At 33.6% G+C, this 20,535-nt stretch overlaps 1 protein-coding gene and 1 long non-coding RNA gene across 2 annotated transcripts; one reads left to right on the top strand and one right to left on the bottom strand.

Moving 5' to 3' along the window:
• Positions 1 to 7,625: 7,625 nt before the first annotated feature.
• Positions 7,626 to 8,683, bottom strand: LOC131639923 (uncharacterized). Its single transcript, XM_058910362.1, has 2 exons — positions 8,290 to 8,683; positions 7,626 to 7,969 (listed from the first exon to the last, which is right to left on the bottom strand). Exons 1-2 carry the CDS (start codon positions 8,654 to 8,656, stop codon positions 7,935 to 7,937), a joined length of 402 nt encoding a protein of 133 aa, XP_058766345.1. The 5' UTR covers positions 8,657 to 8,683; the 3' UTR covers positions 7,626 to 7,934.
• Positions 8,684 to 9,696: 1,013 nt separating this feature from the next.
• Positions 9,697 to 13,597, top strand: LOC131639925 (uncharacterized). The gene is made up of 6 exons (XR_009295085.1): positions 9,697 to 10,182; positions 10,482 to 10,821; positions 10,901 to 11,049; positions 12,270 to 12,491; positions 12,911 to 13,044; positions 13,415 to 13,597. It is a non-coding gene; the product is annotated as an uncharacterized LOC131639925 (long non-coding RNA).
• Positions 13,598 to 20,535: the final 6,938 nt, after the last annotated feature.

The raw sequence follows: 20,535 nt of genomic DNA, 5'->3' as shown, positions 1-20,535 counted from the left end.
TGATTGGAAGAGTTTTTTTAATTTAATAATTGATTAGACTTAATGACCTAATCAATTATTTTCATTTAGTTGAGTCTAAAATCTATTGGACAATCTCTTAATGATCGTGTAGTGTTATATTTGCGAAGACCTAAACTAGGGCATCCTCGGCCAGGAATTATGTCGCCCATGAAATGACTCAAAGGCCTATCGAGAGGTGCCCCTGACATATGAGTCAAGAAAGAAGACATTTCCACTAGCTCTTGAAATATAGGTGGTCAATAACTTCTCCAGATAGGAAGGGAGCGGTTTACGCCTCTATAAATAAATCTCCTCTTAAAGAGAGAAGACAGACCCTAAGTCATACACATTCTATTCACCCTAAAGAGAAAAATGCTCACCAAGGTCTTAACACCCCACTGGTCGTAACCATACACTTGCTTCCAAGCATCATCCGTCAATCAACAAAGTCGCTCATCTCACGTGAGCATGACTCATAAACTGCCACAAAACATCACCCTACAAGACTTCTTGCCGTCGTAGTTAGGGGTGCTCAAAACCAAACCATCCCAATAGAAAACCGCAAACCAAACCAAACCAAACCGAAACCGCAAAAAACCGCATTTGGTTCGGATTAGTTTGGGTCACTTTTTAACAAAACCGCACGGTTTGGTTCGGTTTGCGGTTTGTATTTTGTAAACCGAACCAAACCGAATCAAACCGCATTATGTTACAACCTAAATTTTACTTAATTCACATCCAACCCAAAATTAAACCTATTATACATTAGTCTTATGATTACAAACAATTTTCTCATCCTTACACATATAATTTCAGCCCCGATCTTCTCAAATCTCTAATAACATTATTTCACCTTCTTTGCCACATACATCTTCCCTCTTCTTCTATAATCTTAACTCTCCTATATTCTTTCTTTTTCACCTTCTCATTTTTATGTAAATGTTCCGTATTTCAGTTTCATTTTTATCGCACATCTTCTTCTCTAATCTCTCAACACTTTTTCTTTTTCTTTTTCACCTTCACTAATCTTTCGTCTCTTCTATTTTTTTGTTTCATTATAATAATTTTTATATTGTTTTATGCTATTATTTTATGTTTAATATTCCACTTTTGTCTAATTTAATTTTTACATATTAAATGGAAAATCGTTGTCAAAATATGACGAGTTTTGTTGTTATTTGTTAGTGTATGAATGTCTAAATATAAAATTATGTTGTCATATATATATATATGTATGGCTCAATAAAATATTTGTAAAAAACCGAACCAACCGAACCGAACCAAACCGCATTAGTTTGGTTTGGTTTGGTTCGGATTTTTTTTAAAAGCCAACCGAACCAAACCAAACCGCACTATTTTTTCTCTTGCGGTTCGGATGATTTTTTTCGTCAAAACCGCCCAAACCGCACCGCGAGCACCCCTAGTCGTAGTAGATAGACCATTTTCATGATCGACTCAATAAAAATTAAAAAATATTAAATATTAATAAAGAACGACTAACCATTAATAAAAAAATAGTTAATTAAAAAAATAAAATATGTTTTAATAACGTTGCTTGTTAACCTCTTAAAAGTTGTCAAATCATCATATTAGTTTGCTTTACATAGATATAAATATCGATTTAGTTGCATTAAAGAATTTAAATTCTTAATTTTAAATAGTTGATATTTTAATTATTAACTAAAATAATTCATAAAATTAAAGAGTTTAATTGCTACGCACTGTCAGTGTAAAAAATTTTACACCATCAGTGGATCATGACTATTCAATTGTATTACTTTTAAAAAAATAAAAATAAAAGTCAAATATTTCTAACTTATCAACGGTTGTGATTCATTGCAGTGTAAAACTTCTTTACACTGTCAGTGCATTTCAATTAATTTCAAAATTAAATATTATTTTATGATATTTTAATTATAATTTTATTATAGCATAGGAATGTAGCTTGTTTTTCCGTTTACTTTCTATTTTTATATGAACTCATTATAATAGCATAAACACAAGCATTTTTTTGTAAAAAAAAAAATATTATAATGCTGTTAATATATTGAGATGAAAATTTTATACCATAGTAAAAGGGATGAAAAACAGAAAAAATGAATTATTGAACTATTATAATGAATAATGATTATGATGAGACCGACTATAGCATTTTCTAAAACTTGTATTTGATTTTTCTTAAAGCAAATTCATTACCATAAAAACAAAATTAGTATCTAAATTTGAAAAGCGGGTAACAAGATTTCCAAAGGATTTCCAACCAATAACTATGGCTCCCTTAGCAATAATTGTTGACTGCTCTCATTTAACAATGTCTAACGACAGCGTGAAAGACGGAGTACCGTACAAGACTCAAAATTTATCACAAGTAAAGTTTAGCTAAATAAGACCCGATAAAATCCTTTCCTCAGTTAAACTGTCATTAAATAGAATTTGATTTGTTTTATCGTAGTGAAATTGCGACCAATTTATACAAAGCTTCTTAAAACTTAAGATGAGACTATGTCTATAACAGCACTTGACCCTGTTGCAGTTGCAGCCACAAGAAAAGAGCCCGTTACTGGTACTTCCTTTGCAATAAACAACAACATTCAAAACAAAGTCGAGCAGCAATTAGGACCAAATGGACTAATAACTAGGATTTGGTACAATCACTGTATTTTGAAATGTTGTTTGTATGCAAAATGCACCATACATATTACATGTTATGTTATGAGTGAAAAAGAGAAAAATCAAACAGATCAAAGTTATCATTAGTGATCACTATGCCTCCTTAAATGATGTAATAAGAGTGAGACAGTTGCCAATTATATCAATAACGTAGTTCTGCTGCTTTCAGTGCAACTATGTCCCTCTTTGTAATGAAATTTCGTCTCCCATGGTAAAAAAAAAAAAGCCTCAAAAGTCTATTAGACCCGAGGCTTCAAATCCCGGAGCAGCAAGTTTGGCTCCATAAGTTCATTGGATTTGATTTAACAAACGAATATAAGCGAGAAAGGAGAATTGAGCAGCAAATGCATTGTCGAGAATGTTCATATTGGCTTGGTCTGAGCCCCGTTCAGCATTTTTAGCATATTTACACCAAGGCATTCAATTTGATAGCTACCTAAAATCACTTGTTCAGCAGTGCCAAGAATAAACTTGCTCCGGCCCTCAATCTAGCTTCATGCATCTCCAATAGGGGTTCACTCGGGTATAACCCAAATTTTGGATCGAATTGCCGTCCAATTTCATTGGAACAGGATGCTCCTTGATGTAAGACAATTTGTCCAACAGTGTGCAGTGATGAAGCAAACACCTGCTACACTACTACACTACTTGCAGGGTTACTAAAGCCTCTTCCAATCCCCAACCAAGTTTGGGAAGACATTGCTATGGACTTCATAACCGCTTTACCTAGCTCTAATTGTTTCAAAGTCATCATAGTTGTCGTGAATTGACTAACAAAGTAAGGCAATTTTTCTCACTAAGTCTGACATGACAGCAGAAAAGTACATAGGTCTTTATGAACAAAAGTATTCCATTATCCATATTGTCTCGGATCGCGATAAATTTTTCACAAGTAACTGGATCACAACTGTTTAATTTGCATGGTAATACTCTTTCGATGAGCACAGCTTACTGTCCCCAATCCGACGGAGTCCGAGACCTTGAAGAAATGTCTAGAAATGTACTTGCGCTGCGTGACTTTTCATCAGCCTAATCAGTGTTCTAAGACCTTACCTTGGGCGGAATAATGGTATAACAACACTTCTCACCAGGTCATTGTGGATATGATATCGTTTAATTTCATTTCTGAATAAAAAAAATGAGCATTTTATTTGAGCTTGGGCTCAATGGTAACAATTGTTTCTGCCTAATATTGCAAAGATATTCATTTTATAAGAGTAAGTTAGAAGTTGAACTAGTTATTTTCTTCTGTTATTACCTTGCGCATTCTATTCTTGATCAATTATGTATATTAGCTTGTTACTCAATGTATGTAAATCATTAGACAAGCATTTCATTCCATATACTGACACTTTTCTTCTTACTCTCACAACCTTAAGACAACATGTAAAAATAAGACAGAAATTGCAAAGCAAAGAAAAGGGAACATACCAATTTATCATTAAATGAATTGTAAACATTCTCATTCTAATTAATAACATCAAAACACAAATCCTCAATGTTTACAAATAATCATAATCTCTAAAATTTCAAGAATCATAAACTAATACTAATTATCATCAAGATCGATGAAGAACAGAAAAATCAAATCTTTTCTTCTCTTCATTCCATTTGAGACCGATTTCATCTCCTTTCTTTAAGCCTCTTCTGTCCATAAAATCTGGGATCCAAGTGTTGTTGAAGACATGACTGTCATTTGAAGGCCGTATCTTGAAAGTAAGAGAAAGAGGAAAGCCAGTGTCAACATCTAACACTTCAACTTCGACTCCGTCGTTCTCAGCTTTAGCTTTATCCACGACAGGAACCACCCATTTCTTAGCCAAATCTCTATTCAACAAAAGTCTGCAATTGTCGTCAAGATCACTCTTTGTGAGCACCTTCTTGATCATCCATGAATCACCAACATTGGTTGAACAACCAGAACTTGTCGCAACAGTAGTGCATGTGCTGTTTGTTGTCGAAACATTGGTTTCTTGTTGGACGCATTTTTGTTTCTCTACAATGTGTGTGTCATGGAGACAAGTACAAACATTAAGAGATAGATGGAGACACACAATAGTTTTGGGATACGAGGAGATATCCAAGAGGGATGAAGAAACATTGTTGGTCTTGTTGGTTTCTTGGTATCCACGTTTCCTCTTATTGAATATATCAAAGATTCATGATCTGAACCATGTGAAAGATAAGAAAATTGCAGAGCAAAGAAGAAGATGAAGATAAAGCTCTTTTCATTATCAAGTGGTTACAGTTTGTTATCATTCTGTTACTCCAAACAATTACATTCTATCTATATATATTCAATGAAAAACTATAGAATGAAAAAGAAAATATATCTACCCTATAGGAAACTGACACGTATTAAAATATAAACTCCTAATACTCCCCCTCAAGTGGGAAGATATATGTCCACCATTCCCCACTTGGATGTTAGGAATTCATACAGTGGCCGTGGAAGAGCTTTGGTAAGGGGATCTGCTAGCTGTTGTGAGGACTTCACATGAATTAATTTGAGAAACTTGTTCTGCACATGCTGGCGAATGAAATGACAGTCTATATCCACATGTTTAGATCTTTCATGGCTCAAAGGATTTGATGCGAGCTGGACAGCTGACATGCTATCACAAAACACCATAACCGACTGCAAATTGACTTCAAATGCTCGTAACAGTTGCCTCAGCCATAGCAGTTCAGAAGTAAGGGAGGCTAGAGCTCGATACTCTGCTTCTGCTGATGATCTTGCTACTGTAGGCTGTTTTTTTGACTTCCACGAAATCAAGGCATCACCTAAAAAAACACAGAAACCTGTGGTGGATTTGCGTGTCACTTTGCAACTCCCCCAGTCAGCATCAGCAAAAGCTGTGATTCTAAAAGAAGACTTGGTTGGGAAAAATAAACCTTTTCCTGGTGTGCCTTTAAGATATTGCAAAACATGACGTACCCCTGTCAAGTGAGTGGTGCGAGGTTTCTGCATGAATTGACTTAATTTATTTACTGCATAGGCGATGTCAGGCCTAGAGATTGTCAAATACATTAGTTTCCCTATCAGCCTTCGATAAGCAGAAACATCCTCAAGGATTTCTCCATCAGTATCGTTAAATGTCATTGTAGAATCTAAAGGAACGGTCATAGGTTTGGAGGCAAGATAGCCTGTATCTTTAAGAAGTTGTAGGGTATATTTCCTTTGACAAAGATGGACCCCTCTAGTTGATTTTGCAATTTCTAAGCCTAGGAAGTAGTGAAGATCTCCCAGAACTTTCAGCTTAAAGTGTTTTTGCAAGAGAATCTCAACTTCTTTTAACCTCTTTGAATCTGGTCCTGCAAGCACAATGTCATCTACATACACTAGTAGAATGACAAGAGAAGATTCCTTGCCACATGTAAACAAAGAATTATCAGCTGAAGATTGTTGAAAACCTAAAGATGTGAGGGTGTCACTGAACTTTTGATACCACTGCCTAGATGCTTGTCTTAAGCCATACAAAGACTTGTTTAATTTGCAAACTAGGCTCTCCCCCTTGATTGGATAACCTTTAGGAAGCTGCATAAACACCTCTTCAGATAAATCTCCATTCAAGAATGCATTATTAATGTCTAATTGAATGAAACTCCACTGTTTTTGTGCAGCAATAGAAAGTAAGATTCTTACTGTAGTCATTTTTGCTACAGGAGAAAATGTATCCAGAAAATCTATACCAGCCTGTTGTGTGAATCCCTGAGCTACTAAACGTGCTTTGTACTTGTCCAAAGATCCATCAGCTCTGTACTTCACTTTGTAGACCCACCTACAACCCACAGCTTTCTTATCTTTAGGAAGACTTTGAATGGTCCATGTATTGTTTGCCTCTAGGGCAGCAATTTCTTCTGCCATAGCATGTCTCCACTCAGGACTAGATACAGCTTGATGATAGAAAGAGGGCTCATAAATGTTGGACACTTGTCCTATAAACTGTTTATAAGTGGGATGCAAGTTATCATAGTTTAGGTAATTTTGTATGGGATATTGGACACTGCATTGATAATTTTGAAGATAAGCTGGAGGCCTATGTATTCTAATGGGCCTTTGAGGTGGCTGATTATTCTCAACAGGGAAGATTTGGTTGTTATTTTGAGCTGCAGTAGGTGAATTTGGCATTTCAGCATCCACATCAAGCTGTGGTGCTTCATCATCATTATGGATCAAAGGGTTTGGTTCTTGATAAGAAAAGGAATCTGTGATTGCCTTTGGCAATACAGTGTCAGAAAAAAAACTAGACAGGATTGTATCGTCAGCTATAGAATTGAATGGAAAAATGGTCTCTTGGAATGTGACATCTCTACTGACCATGATTTTTCTGGTGTCTAAGTTAAGGAGCTTATAACCTTTAACACCATGAGGATATCCTAGAAAAACACAGGGGGATGCACGAGGGGTGAACTTAGACCTATATGCAGGAATCGTAGAGGCATAGCAAAGACAACCAAATACTCTTAGAGATTCATAGTCAGGTAATTTACCTTGTATCAGCTCATATGGTGACTTGTTATCCAATCCAGAAGAAGGAACTCTATTGATTAAGTATGCACTTGTACTCACACAATCTCCCCAAAATCTCAAAGGAACTTTAGACTGAAACAAAAGTGCTCTAGCAACATTCAGCAAATGCTGATGTTTTCGCTCTACAACTGAGTTCTGTTGAGGCCTATGTGGACAAGACAGCTGATGTGTAGCTCCTTCATCTCGTAAAAAACTAGTCAAGTCGAGCTCTTTGGCATTATCACTTCGAATTCCTTTTATGGTAGTGTTGAACTGTGTTTTAATGAACTTAAAAAACTGTTTAATCAACATAGGAGCTTCAGACTTGTATTTCATTAGATGAATCCAAGTGTACCTTGTATTATCATCAACAATGGTTAGGAAATAATGAAAACCATCATATGTGGCTTTGGCAAATGGCCCCCATACATCACAGTGGATGAGATCAAAGGGTGATGTAGTGTGATTATTGTGTGCAATAAAAGGTAAACGATGAAATTTTGCAAGGGGACAAACTTTACAGAATTCATGACTATTTTTATTAAAGGAGAATAGATTTGGAACAGATTTATGCATAGAATGTAAAACATGATCAGATAAATGTCCTAATCTAGCATGCCAAGTATTGAAAGAAACATTTCCAACAACATTACAGCTAGGTTCAGATAGAGAACTTTTATTTGAATGGACATTAAGGGAAATAGAATCCTCCTTATGAGCAGACTTGAGGAAGTAGAGGCCATGAGTGTATTCACCCGAACCAGTCACCTTCCCCTGCTGAGTGTCCTGAATCAGGAATCCAATTTTAGAAAAAATGACAGAGAGTTTAGAATCCTGTAATAACTGACCAACAGACAAAAGATTGATGCGAAAAAGAGGAATGTACAACACATTATGCAAAGTTAAATGGGGATTAAGAACAACTGTACCAATAGCAGAAACAGGGACTTTGCTATTGTTGGGTAAAGTCACAAATCTGTGAGATAAAAACTTATATGAAGTGAACATGTTTAAAGAATGCACAATGTGGGAGGTTGCACCTGAATCAACTACCCAAGTATTGCAAGTAGGATATTTATTTTGATGTGTAGAAGAAAAAACCATACCAACTGAATCACTTGGTGTAGGGTCTGTGTTAGATTGTCTGGCCATCTGTCCTTGAATATATGCTATGAGTTGCTGATACTGCTTGGTGTTCAAAGGCGTTTCTACATCCATGTTCTCTGTGTTTACAGCATTGGCATTTGGTTGTGAAGGGGTGAACACTTTTCCTTTCTTAAAACCTGGTGGATAACCGTGAAGCTTGAAACACTTATCTTTGGTGTGACCAAGAACATTACAATGTGAGCACAGAGGTCTATCCCTTCTCCCATTCTTAGACTTGGATCCATTAGATTCAGCAACAGCATAGGCAAGGTTCTCACTGTTGTTACTAGTGATAGCATTAACCACACGCTGCTTTTCTTCTTGCATAACCAATGAAAAAACTCGACTAACAGATGGCAAAGGATCCATGAGCAATATTTGTCCACGAATTGAATTGAAACTTTCATTCAATCCCAGCAAGAATGTGAGCACATACTCACGGTTGATGTGTTCGATCAAAGGGTTTACGCCACCACAAACACATTGATGAATGGGACGAAACTCGGCGAGCTCTTCCCAAAGACCTTTGATTTTGGAGTAGTATGCGCCGACTGAGAGTGTACCTTGAGTGCACGTAATGAAATCCTTGCGTATTAAAATATAAACTCCTAATACCTCTTTTTGCTGACTTGTTGTGTGGAACATGATGAACAAGAACCAAGTGCAAGATGAGGACAGACAAAGATAACAGAAGAAGAAGAAGATGAAGAAACACAAGATGATAATGAAGATGAAGATGAATGGGAAGAGGTAGGCATGAATGAATGAAATGAGGTAGCCATTAATGGATCAAAATCGGAGGAAACCGCGCGCAGCAACAAGAAAGCAAGAAAGTTTCGCTCTGAAATTGATTGAAAGAAAGTGCTGAAAGTGTTAAACAACTAGTTATATTTATAGCTAATTAGGGTTAACGGCTAGTCAATATTCTCTCATATGTCGGTTAATTTTTCCTTTCTTATTTCAACTACAAGATTAGATTTTGTTTTTATTTTCTCTATTTTATTAAATCTTAATGAATCTTACAATATTAATGGCTAAAGATTTTTTTGTTAGATTTAATTTTTTATTTACAGTCATTGGCTATTAAAATTAGGAAGCCTAATTTTACTAATTTTTATTTAATAAATGATTTTTTTTATTGAAGACCTCCAATCAACTACCTAACTAAGAATAGAAGATGCCACCAAACCGTCTAAATTACCCTTCCTTCCATTTTAATTAACACTAAGAATTGCCCTTTATCGTAATTTACTAATTCAATTAATTACAACCAATGAAAAGAGTCTTTTTGTACAAGTGGCATTCAATTTTTTCAAATTCCCTTTTTCCCTCTCATTCTCCTTTATCCACCCTCTTTCCACACTTTTGACATTTTCAATACTCTCACTATCTCTCCGGTTTTCCCTCTTCTCTCTCTATCCCTCTTATTAACTTTTCTTTGAATCTTGCAGATCTAGGGCTAAAATTGGATACAAAGAGTAAATGAGGACAGAAAGCAGATCTGTTGGGACAAATACAACCAAACAATGATGGTGATGATGTAACAGAGAGATGCATCATAGGGTGTCATCTTCAAAATCGTTAGGTTCTTCTTTATATATTCCATTTTGGCTTATCTCACCATTTTTTTCTCGCTTTTGGAAAAAATGAAAGCTAAATCATATGACGAATATGAATATTGAAGTAATGAGGCCTTGGGTCTCCATAAAAGGGACCGAGCCTTTTGGGTTTGAGGATGAAGCGCTTATCAACTAAAAGGGACTGAGTCTTTTGGCGGACTCGACTATGGCTGATGATTGCAGTGTGAATACTTCTTCAAGGACCACATCTCTTACTGCTATGATATTTGGAAGGTAGGTCCATCTATCTTCTCACTCCACTATATTATGTTTGTCTCTTTTCTACATTTGTAATAGCTCTAATGTATGGTTACTAGCTTGACATATTGATACAAAAATTTAGATGTTGAAAGAGGATAGAGAAAGCTATATCTCAAACTGTTATTAAGAATTTGAGTTTAATGAATTTCATTTCACTAAACATGTTTCATTAGATATGATTCATGATAGGATATTATTGTTGCATTAGTTATGGAGAAAGAGATAGCCTTCTTGAATGTTTGTTTGACTAATTTCTAATATGTTTTTTTCAGACTTCTAATGGTGGCTAATGCTGGTGACTGTCGAAGCCATTGATATGTCTTAAGATCATCGGCCTATTTATCCATTAGAGAGTAGACAAGTTGAAGAATTGGGCGGCTATGTAGAAGATGGTTACCTAAATGGCGTTTTATCAGTTACCAGAGCATTAGGAGACTGGGACATGAAGTTACCTAGGGGTGTTCCCTCACCTTTGATTGCATAGCCCGATTTCTGTCAAATGGTTCTAACAGATGACAATGTGTTGGCATCTTGGATGTTATGTGAAGCCAGCATGTCGTTAGCCTTTTACGTGAAGGTTTGAGGAGGCATGACGATTGACGACCCAGATAAGTACGTAAACTTGTATACTAATATGATATAGTGTTTATTGACATGAATTGAAACAAAACGTTGCATTTGCGTTGTGCAGTTATTTGCTAGCAAAAAGTGAAGCTGATCATTACACTAGAGAATTGAAAAGGGAACAAGACGAAATCATTGATGTACCAGAGAGTGGTATGAACCTGTTGTGAATGCTCTCACCAAGAATCCTCAAGCATGGCTTGATTTTATGATGAAGTAAGTGAAGAATTTGAAGATAGGTATTTTGTTTTTAAAAATTTGAAGATAGCTTTCTAAGATCCATATATAGCATATAAATCATATACTAGGCATATGTCTTGAAGGAGAGAAAAATGTGACAATTTCTATCTTTTGTTTTGTAAAGTGATGGTTAGAGTTAAAGAGAAATATTTATATATATGAACAAATGTGTGTAGTGTTTTGTTTGAATGAAGAAGATGAGAGCAACACTATAATTTTTAGTACCGGAAATGAATTTTACTTTCTCCTTGGATTTCTTTTCTTTATAGATGATGTCATATGGTACATAATGGCTTGAATCCATTTGGCTTGAATTCAACTTCATTACAGGGTACACCATCACCAATGGATACTTAAACTAATATGCAAAAAAATTAAAATCAGTTTTGTTCCATTAACAGTTAGCCATGTTAAACTGGTTTTACATTTGGCCATCAAATATATAGTTCAAATATAGTTACTCATAGAGGGTTTATTACACAATTACTTCTTAGTGTTTCAGAAATTTATTTAAATTTATTTTACTAAGAGTTTCTTAGTTGACAAGTACTTTGGGACAGTTCATATCATATTATAATTCTCTAAACCTACTTTGATTTCATTAGTTACAAAACTGTGAAACAACTTGAATCACGACAAATTGGTCTATAGGTTGTTCGAATTAACTACTTATGACACCAACACATATTATATATAGACATTGATAGGGCTGGTTCATATTGGTTAATTTAATAAGGTTTGGTTGAACTGGTATTAGAATTTGATAAGGTTTAGATATTGAACAGGTTCTTATTTAAGAATTAGATAAGTAATTGTTTTACTATTATAATTTTCAAGATGCCAAATTCAGTATGTTATGTTAGAAATAGGCATTTGGAACCTAGCTTGTGTGTTGAAGTTATCATCTCTTTTGCACTGATTTTCTTGAAAAAAGGTGCACTCTTTGTATCGCTGTTAGTTTTTGCATTAGTTCTGTTAGTTTCAAATGTTTGAATGTATAGATGTTTCTTTCGTTTGTTGAGTACAAAGTTAACTATTATTGCACTTTTTGAATTAGAAGGATGCTTAGACTATTGCGTGTGAATATTTAACATAGTTTTGTTCATAAACAAGTTGCATTATTATGGTTTCATAATTGTCTTTTACATGCTTGACTAAAATGAGTCCGGATATGACAACTTTCATTGTTTTGGCAGATAGCTTCCTGCTGCTTTCCTAGGTTCTGATTTGACTGATTCCTGCTTTTTGGGAATAATACACTCTATGGTCAACTCATCCTTAAATGCAAACAGACTACTTTTACAACTAGGCAATATTACCCTCACTATGTTCATGGTGACAAACCGGTTTTACACAACGTATATTTGATGTATCCAATGGCACAACCTTCTCAACTCATCTTATGCATTATATTATTGGTAATACTAATAGGGTTCAATCCTTTAATATGCAGTACTTTTCAACCTACTATTTTTCTTCAATGTTCATAATGTTAGTTGTTCATTATTTTCATAGTCATCATAACCTATGTTTTAAGACCCATTTAGCTTTGGTATTGCACTGTAAAAAACTATAACCAAGCCACTTTCTGTCCATAACTATGAACCATATTATAAAGACTTAAAATCGATGCCACATGGTCATTTAAGTTGGAAAAACTAACTAGGCTTCCATTCTATCAACTAGCTCAAACCATAGTTTGGGCTATCATTCATAAAAGTAATATTAAATTTTGGTTCTCTGACTAAGATATCATGAGAGACTAATTTGTAGTTAATATGAAACTTTTATAATTTCTCAATAGTCCTCTAACTTTCCTAAATTTGTCCCCAATTAGGATCAATTTGAATGTTACACATGGATGCCACTCATATTCATCAAGGTTGAGACTACAACTGTTTGTAATCTAAGACTATGAAAATCATGGGCTAGGTTGGATGGATATACAATATCATTTCTGTTGGTTTCAAGGTAATATATAGTCACCAAACATGATGCATGTTGGAAATATATTGTACACCAAGGTTATTACCTCTTTTGTTGCTATGTTTACATCTAAATGCATCTCAGACATATTCCAAGGTTCAGCTTACATTGCATTTTGTTTATAGATTTTTCAGTTGGATGGATATATGATAGACATTAGATCAGGAGCCTTTTACAATATATAGACATTACATGGAACATACAATAGTATGCTATGTTCTTAAATATGAAGGAGTATGTTGTCAATTGTAGTAGAGAGTTTACAATAGGTGTTTTTTGGAACTTTTATATCATACTTTGCTCAATACTATTAACATGTTGAATTGTTACCTGACACTAATAATTTTCTTTACAGGTCAAATCTTATTTTGAAGAGTTATGTGACAAATCTAAGATTATGTGTAAAGACATTGCAATTCTTTTCTTGTCATATTTTGATTATTTCAATATTGGTTGTACTGCAAGTTGTATTTTCATTTACTTTTTGAACAATATTTTTGATCTTTGACACTCTTTGTCAAGACAGTACAAATTTTTTGATGACATATTTTAAATTTATAACTCTTCTTTAGAATTCTCCATTTTTTTAGATATCTCTATAATATCATAATTAATTTACTTGTATGGGAGCACGAGTATTTTAATATCAGATTGGTTCATCAATGAACTGATATTAGAATTTGATAATCTATATTAGTTAATTTATTAAAAGCTACTTTTAAATTTTGTTTGTTTAATTGATAACAGAAGATGTGATGCAGCCATTTTTTGAATCGCAATAGGGGCTAATGTCTCTTCGAAGTAATATCTACATTGGTTATTGAACACTAGAGGATTATGTTTTTGTTAATCTGGTACTATTTAGTAATTGTTGTATTGCCCTTTCTCATTATCAAATCATTTCATATTGACTGATTATACTTAAATAGTTCATCCATATTTATAATGATAGTTGTAATAGTTTGAATTAGATATGATTTTAAGATTGATTTTGCTAAATGAGAATAAAGTAATAAGAAACATAATTGATGCAGCCAGTGAAACGGTAGTTTAGCATCAATTCAATAGTTGACTCTTAAATAAAGATTTAAACATGAATATATTTTTGCTATTTATGACCATACGAAAAAATGGAACTGTATAAGTAACATGGCAATAGATGGAACTACAATTGATTCAAAAGTAGTGTTTGAAACTCATTCCTTTATATAACGCCAAAATGTGAACCAGTGTTATTTGTAAATATTGAAGCTTTAATTTTTATCCATGATTTGAGATTGACTACTTATTTTAAATAAAGTTTATTTTAAATAAAGTGTATGCTAATTCATACTTTGTATGAATTGAACTTTTTCTTCTAAATTAGTATTATAATAAACTTATTTATTTATTTATGTGCAGCCTCTATATTTAGTTCAGTTTTATATTATTTTAATAGTTATAAAATTTTGTTATAGTAATATATAAAATAAAAATAGGCACCAATGTATTTCTACTAAAATTGTTGTTCCAACACTCCCACTCAATTCATTGTCTGCGAGTAAAAATAGCTCATTCAATGTACTCAAGCAAGAAGAATTTTATTCAAATTCATATCATATAAATCCAATGAAAACATTGAGTTAAATCTTACACATTTCAATGTACTCACACCTCAGGCAAGAAGAATTTTATTAAAATTCATCTCATATAAATTCAATAAAAACCTTGAGTTAATTAATCATACACATTTCAAATATTATTTTTAAACAATTGTGTTGGATTCACTCCCCATATTAACAAAGAAAAGTAAAGGAACGGAAATCTAAGTAACAATTTTTTCTTTGGATTTTAATTTATCATATTGGTAATTTGTTACATATTTATTTTTAAATATAGATACTTATTAATGAATACTCTTAAAAAGTAAAAAAAAAAAAATTTTATTTTATATTTTGTAATGTAACTCCGGTGAATTTTATTACTAAAACTAGCAATATATTATTGTATTAAAAGGAAAAAATGAAAGTGATATTTATAAATTTTAATATATTCACTATTTTTACAGGTCACTATCACCACAATACATTTTTTATTTTAATCAACAGAATATTTATAAATATTTATAGTTATTTGTGATATTTGTAAATATTTATAGTTATTAGACATTAACTTTATCATGTTGGTGATTTGCTACATATTTAATTTTAAATATTTACAGTCGAATGATCTAAAATATAAATGAATTAACCCGTGCGGACGCACGGGTCTTCTACTAGTAGTTAGTTATAATAGATGAACCTGGCCTTCTTAATGAATCTTAGATTTTTATTTGATCTTAATTATTACAGATTTTTCCTTTTGTTAGTTTTTAATTTTTACTTAGACGGAACTGAATTTTTTTTAATCAGTTTTATTAAGTCTTAATGACTCTCACATTCTTATTTGCTACATATTTTTTGGTGATAAGGACCGAGCAATTCAATTTTACTATTATAACCGGTTTACATTTTAATGTTGATATATCAAATTTTTTTTGTTTAATTGCATTATTCGATTTATTAGACCGTCTAATCTAGTTCGAAAATCAAGTTTAGCATTAAATAGTTTCAGTTAAGGGTGAAAACGGATATGTCCGAGCCGTTTAAGTCCGCCCTGCTAAAGCTTGTAAAAAAATCGTTGGGGCGGACATAGTTAACGGTGCGGGCTTAAAACTTTAGTCCGCCCTAAAAAAAATGAGGTCGAAGACTGGAAATGTCCGCGAATTTTATCTTTTATGCCTAAAAATGCAAAATTTTATGTAGATATATGTGCCCGCACATAAAAAAATAGAGACATAGAAGACAGTAGAAATTGTGAACCTAAAATCGTGTTCTGTTCCGCAGAAAAGTGATGGTAAAATACAGTTTTGCCACCCTTAATTTCAACTTCCTTCTCATCGTAATTACAAGGAACAAACTATAATTCTTCTACTAAATTCAACGTCAATCACCACTAGACCAACTAACCAATTAACGTTACTATATCAGCAACTCTAAATGTAATGTCAATTTATTAATACCTTCTCTTCAATATTTACAAATTTATAGTTTCAATGAATTTCATGTTTGAGTATTATAATTTAGTCATTTTTAATTTGTTTAACTAAAAATAAAATAAAATTATAATCATTATGCATATTATAATACGATTTAAGGTTGAAGACGTAAATGAGATTTTTTGTTTTGGTTGTTGCAAGTCTTCTAGCATTACCAAATCAATCCCATAAAAAAATTCATGAATGTATTGACTATTGAGAGCCAAATATTAAAATGAATAATATTAAAATTTTAAAAATAAATTATAAAGAATTAGTTATATAAAAATTAATGAAATACAAATGAATGTTTTTAAGGTAAATTTTTTTATATCCATGAGTTTAAATTAGGTATCAGTATCTTTAGTGCAAGTTATTTTATAGTTATAATTTATTTTAAAATAAAATATACTAAGAAAGTGATGTGATATTGGATTATATTGTTTGATTGGTTGAGGCCTTGAGGGTACTGTCGCACGCTTGCGAAAAATGAACAGAGTCGCCACCAATATATTTATCTCATAAGGGAAAGGAATATCAGAAAACCTAACAAAGGAAGGAACAGGGTCTTTCGACCAGAGATCAAGGTACGGGAGTCGGTTACGCAAGGGGAAGGTACTAGCATCCCTCACGCCCATCGTACTCGATGGTATCCACCTATGTTTGTTTCTATCTAAAGGGTGTGTACTATGTCTATGTCTACATGCGAATGAATGCAAAATGTAGGGAAAAGAAAGAATTGTACTCGCACGGGCCCTACCCCGCTGCCTACGTATCCTTTTCAGGAATCAGAGTTACCGTAGCTCGGCTCAAGATTTTCTGTTTGTTGGTTATGTGAGCTGGCATAGTTAGTTATATGGCAGTTAGGAGATTGTTTGATTTGAGTTAACTCTGTTTGTGAAAGTTAGTTATGGGTGTTGGAATCAGTTACAAACTGTTAGAGATTAGTTAGTTAGGTTTCACTTGAAGTTTATGACAGTTAGGTTGTTAGGAGGTTAGTTATGCTAATTTGAAATTCGGTTAGAGGTTGTTGGTGAGGTGTGAGGGTAGGTTGTTAGGTTATTGGAACTATTAGTGTTGTGGATTTGTGGCCATGTTTGAAACTGAATGCAGGTAGATGTATATGGTATATGATGTGGGGCTGATTTAGTTAATGTGTGTGGAATTCTTGTAAATTTCTGGATTTTGAATGGCTGCCGCTTGGAATATGTATGAACAGCTTATTGTATGCGGAAACTCTGTTGAAACCGTTAGTATGTTAGGGGATTAATGCACGACTGTTTTTTTTCTGAATTTGATGCAGAGACTGATTGTATTTATTTTTTGTTTACAGGTTCATAAAGAAAGAGAGTGAAGCTGAGTTCTGGTGCTGAGCTTGAAGATGAAGAAAAAAAGGTCTATTGGACTTGAATTGAAGATTGGAGATTAGGATAAAGGCACCAAGACTCGATGTTTGGATATTTTGTAAGGGATTTTTGTATTGTATGATTTTTGTAATGAAATTTGAATGGGCTTTTAGTTTATGGATTTGGTTTTGATGTAAGTTTAGGGTGAATTTGTATTGGTTTTGGTAGACTGTCAGGAAGCTATATTAGAGGTTTTTATGGTTTATGGATTTGCTATGGTTGAAAGTGTAGATGGACATGGCTTGGCTTTTGTAATGTATGTTTGGCTCTTGAAATGTAATGGATAATGAGCCTGGACATGTAATGAAATGGTTCCTTTTTGTAACAAATATTTGATATGATGTGATGAAGTAATGAAATTTTCTTCCTTCTTTAAATAGCCTTTGAATATGTTCTTCCCTCCATTTTGCTTTCTTTTTGAATTCAAGAATGCATTTCCCTCATTTCTTCGAATGAATGAATACACACCCTTTTGGCGAAGCTTCAAACGAATAGCTTGTATTTCAAGTAATCAAATGAACCAAACTTTGGATTGAAGAATAAACCAGATTACACCCTAACAATAAGATGAGCATAGGAACAACCCTGAAAATCCACCAGCACAACGAAACGAACCCTACTCCAATATTAGTTGAAAACCTCAATAGAAACAAGCCTGCACCTCAGCTCTATCTACGACCTCGATCCCTTGTCAATTTTATTGATTAATGATGTATGTTATGTCAATGACCTAATGGAAAGATGCAGATGAATGCAAAGCGTAAACCAGATAAATAAGGGTAGGACAAATTTGGGGTATGACAGGTACTATTACCCAATTAAATTTAGGAGTACTAGAGTGTTCACCTATTTTTAATTAGAGACAAGTTATTTAGATACTAGTTGTTGGACATATGACTTCACATATAAGAGAGAGGGTGAATTGCATGTTTCAGAAAATTTTGAGTTTGAAAAAAGTTTAGGTTTAATTTGTGAGTTTGAAAATATTTTTAGAAAAGTTTTAGAAGTAAGCATCGAAAAAATAAAATGCGAAAAATAAAAAGTTTAGGAATAGGGAGATAACACCAGAAGTTATAAAAAAGCACCAAATCCTCTCTCCAACATTTGTTCTTGAGAGTATCTAATAAACTTAAGAGATTTTAGTAGGTTGAACTCTCGAGTCCCCTTATACAAGAAAAGTTAATTTTGTGGCTAACTACCAACCAAACAACGAACAAGGAGAGAAGTAGTGGGACTTCCTTCCAAACGATGGATCGAAGCGATTAATCTTCTTTTCAACACCAACTTGGAGAGGTTAGTCTTCAAGCTAAACCGAGATTTTATACAGGCTAATCGCAAACTTGGGTGAGCTTTTAATCTGGTTGAACTCAAGAACCTAGGAGATTTGATACAAGGTTGATATCCAACCTTAGTAATCTTTTAACATCGGGCTGAGCTTACGAATCGAAAAGATATTTTACACAGGATAACTACCAACCAAGTGAGATTTGAATACATGGCTGACCTCAAACCGATGAAGACTTTTGAGCGGGATGAGCCTTCTAACCGAACTAGTGACTTAGTAACTAAAGCTTTTAACAGGTTTAACTTTGAACCCAAATAAAAAATCCCTAAATGGATGAATTATTCAACCAAGGTAAAACAAAATTTCCTTGGTAAATTTAAATACTACCCTTCCTGAATTACAAATGCCTCACTTGCAAAACAACTTTCTCGAAAGCGTTGCGACTGAATTTGAGTGAGAGAAAGTAAAGAAAAATATTTTAGAGAGAGGGTGAGGAGTGATGTAACACCCCATAAATTTCTTTATTTAATTTAATTGATTTTTTTAATTAAATATTAGAATTAATTGAGTTATTTGAGAAATATGGAATAATAAGGCTAATGGGCCAGTGTTGCGAGTAGCGATTGGGGGGTGTGTCAGTTGCAAAGCCTTTTACTAAACTAAGGTTATATTTTTCATAAACAAGGAAAAGAGAGAAAGTTGTGAAAATTGGAAGCCAAAAGAGAACAGAAGCGCTGAACGTGAAATTGGGAGAAGAGCAAAGTGCGAAGAGCGAGAGCATCCAAGAATTCGACATCGAGGTAAGGGGAGATTCTTCTCATTAACCTCTATTATGGGTATTATGAATGATTCGATTGAGTTTGTATGTTAGGATTCTGAATTGGATTATAGGTCGGAGTTTGGGGTTTTGGGGTTTTGGGGTTTTCGAGAACTTTAGGTTCAATCTATGATGTGTGATGCAATTGATTTGTTGTGAATGATAATTGATGTTGGATATTGATGTTAAAACATGTTAGAAGTATGTGTAAATATGCATTTTCATGCTGTTATGAGATTATGGACGTTTTGGTATGATAGGGTTCGCATTTGGGATGAATGAAGTGCTACAGAAAAGTGATTTTTATGTTATATCAGTAATGTAACCGGTTACATGAGGAGGGTAACCGATAACATGGTCTCAGGATAGCAAAGAACTGCATTTCACGATGATGTAACCGGTTACATCATCCAGGTAACCGGTTACCACTGGGCGAAATTGAAAAATACAAGTTACTGTCAGTGATGTAATCGGTTACATCATTCAGGTAACTTTTAAACCGTTAATCCTTTTTGTACGTCGTTTTGAGAAACCGTTAGATGAATTCATTCTCTATTTTATGAAATATATTAGAGAGTTATAACTTAAAAATCATTTTGTTTGGTTTTGAGAATTGGTATTTGGTCGTAAATTGAGTAACGGTATGAATATGTTATGCGGTGTTTTAGCTCGTATGATTGGAGAGGTGATAATATATTGCTGTGTTAAATGTATTATGTTGTGGTAAATATCAAACGGTTGTGATATTAGTATGCTTTGTGTGTTGTAGATGAATGATTATGAATCATTGGTGGATGTTGATGATGAGCATGTCGTGGTTGATACATGCATTTCATAATCATTATGTGGTTGATCCTTGACGATGGTGGATCAGTGGTAGCTAATTCCCATTGTGTGGAATTAGTGAGTGGGT

Source organism: Vicia villosa, unplaced genomic scaffold, assembly GCF_029867415.1.
Source record: "Vicia villosa cultivar HV-30 ecotype Madison, WI unplaced genomic scaffold, Vvil1.0 ctg.002868F_1_1, whole genome shotgun sequence".
Lineage (NCBI taxonomy): Eukaryota > Viridiplantae > Streptophyta > Magnoliopsida > Fabales > Fabaceae > Vicia > Vicia villosa.
Note: the sequence above shows the minus strand (reverse complement) of the source record. Positions and strands in the feature narration are given on the sequence as shown.

Bases quoted from the DNA above. Each gene is read 5' to 3' on its own strand.
- LOC131639923 (XM_058910362.1), bottom strand. From the start codon at position 8,656: ATGCAAGAAGAAAAGCAGCGTGTGGTTAATGCTATCACTAGTAACAAC. The intron at 7,970-8,289 runs GTATGGTTTTTT...TTCCTGATTCAG, and splicing joins TACACCAAGTGATTCAGTTG to GACACTCAGCAGGGGAAGGT.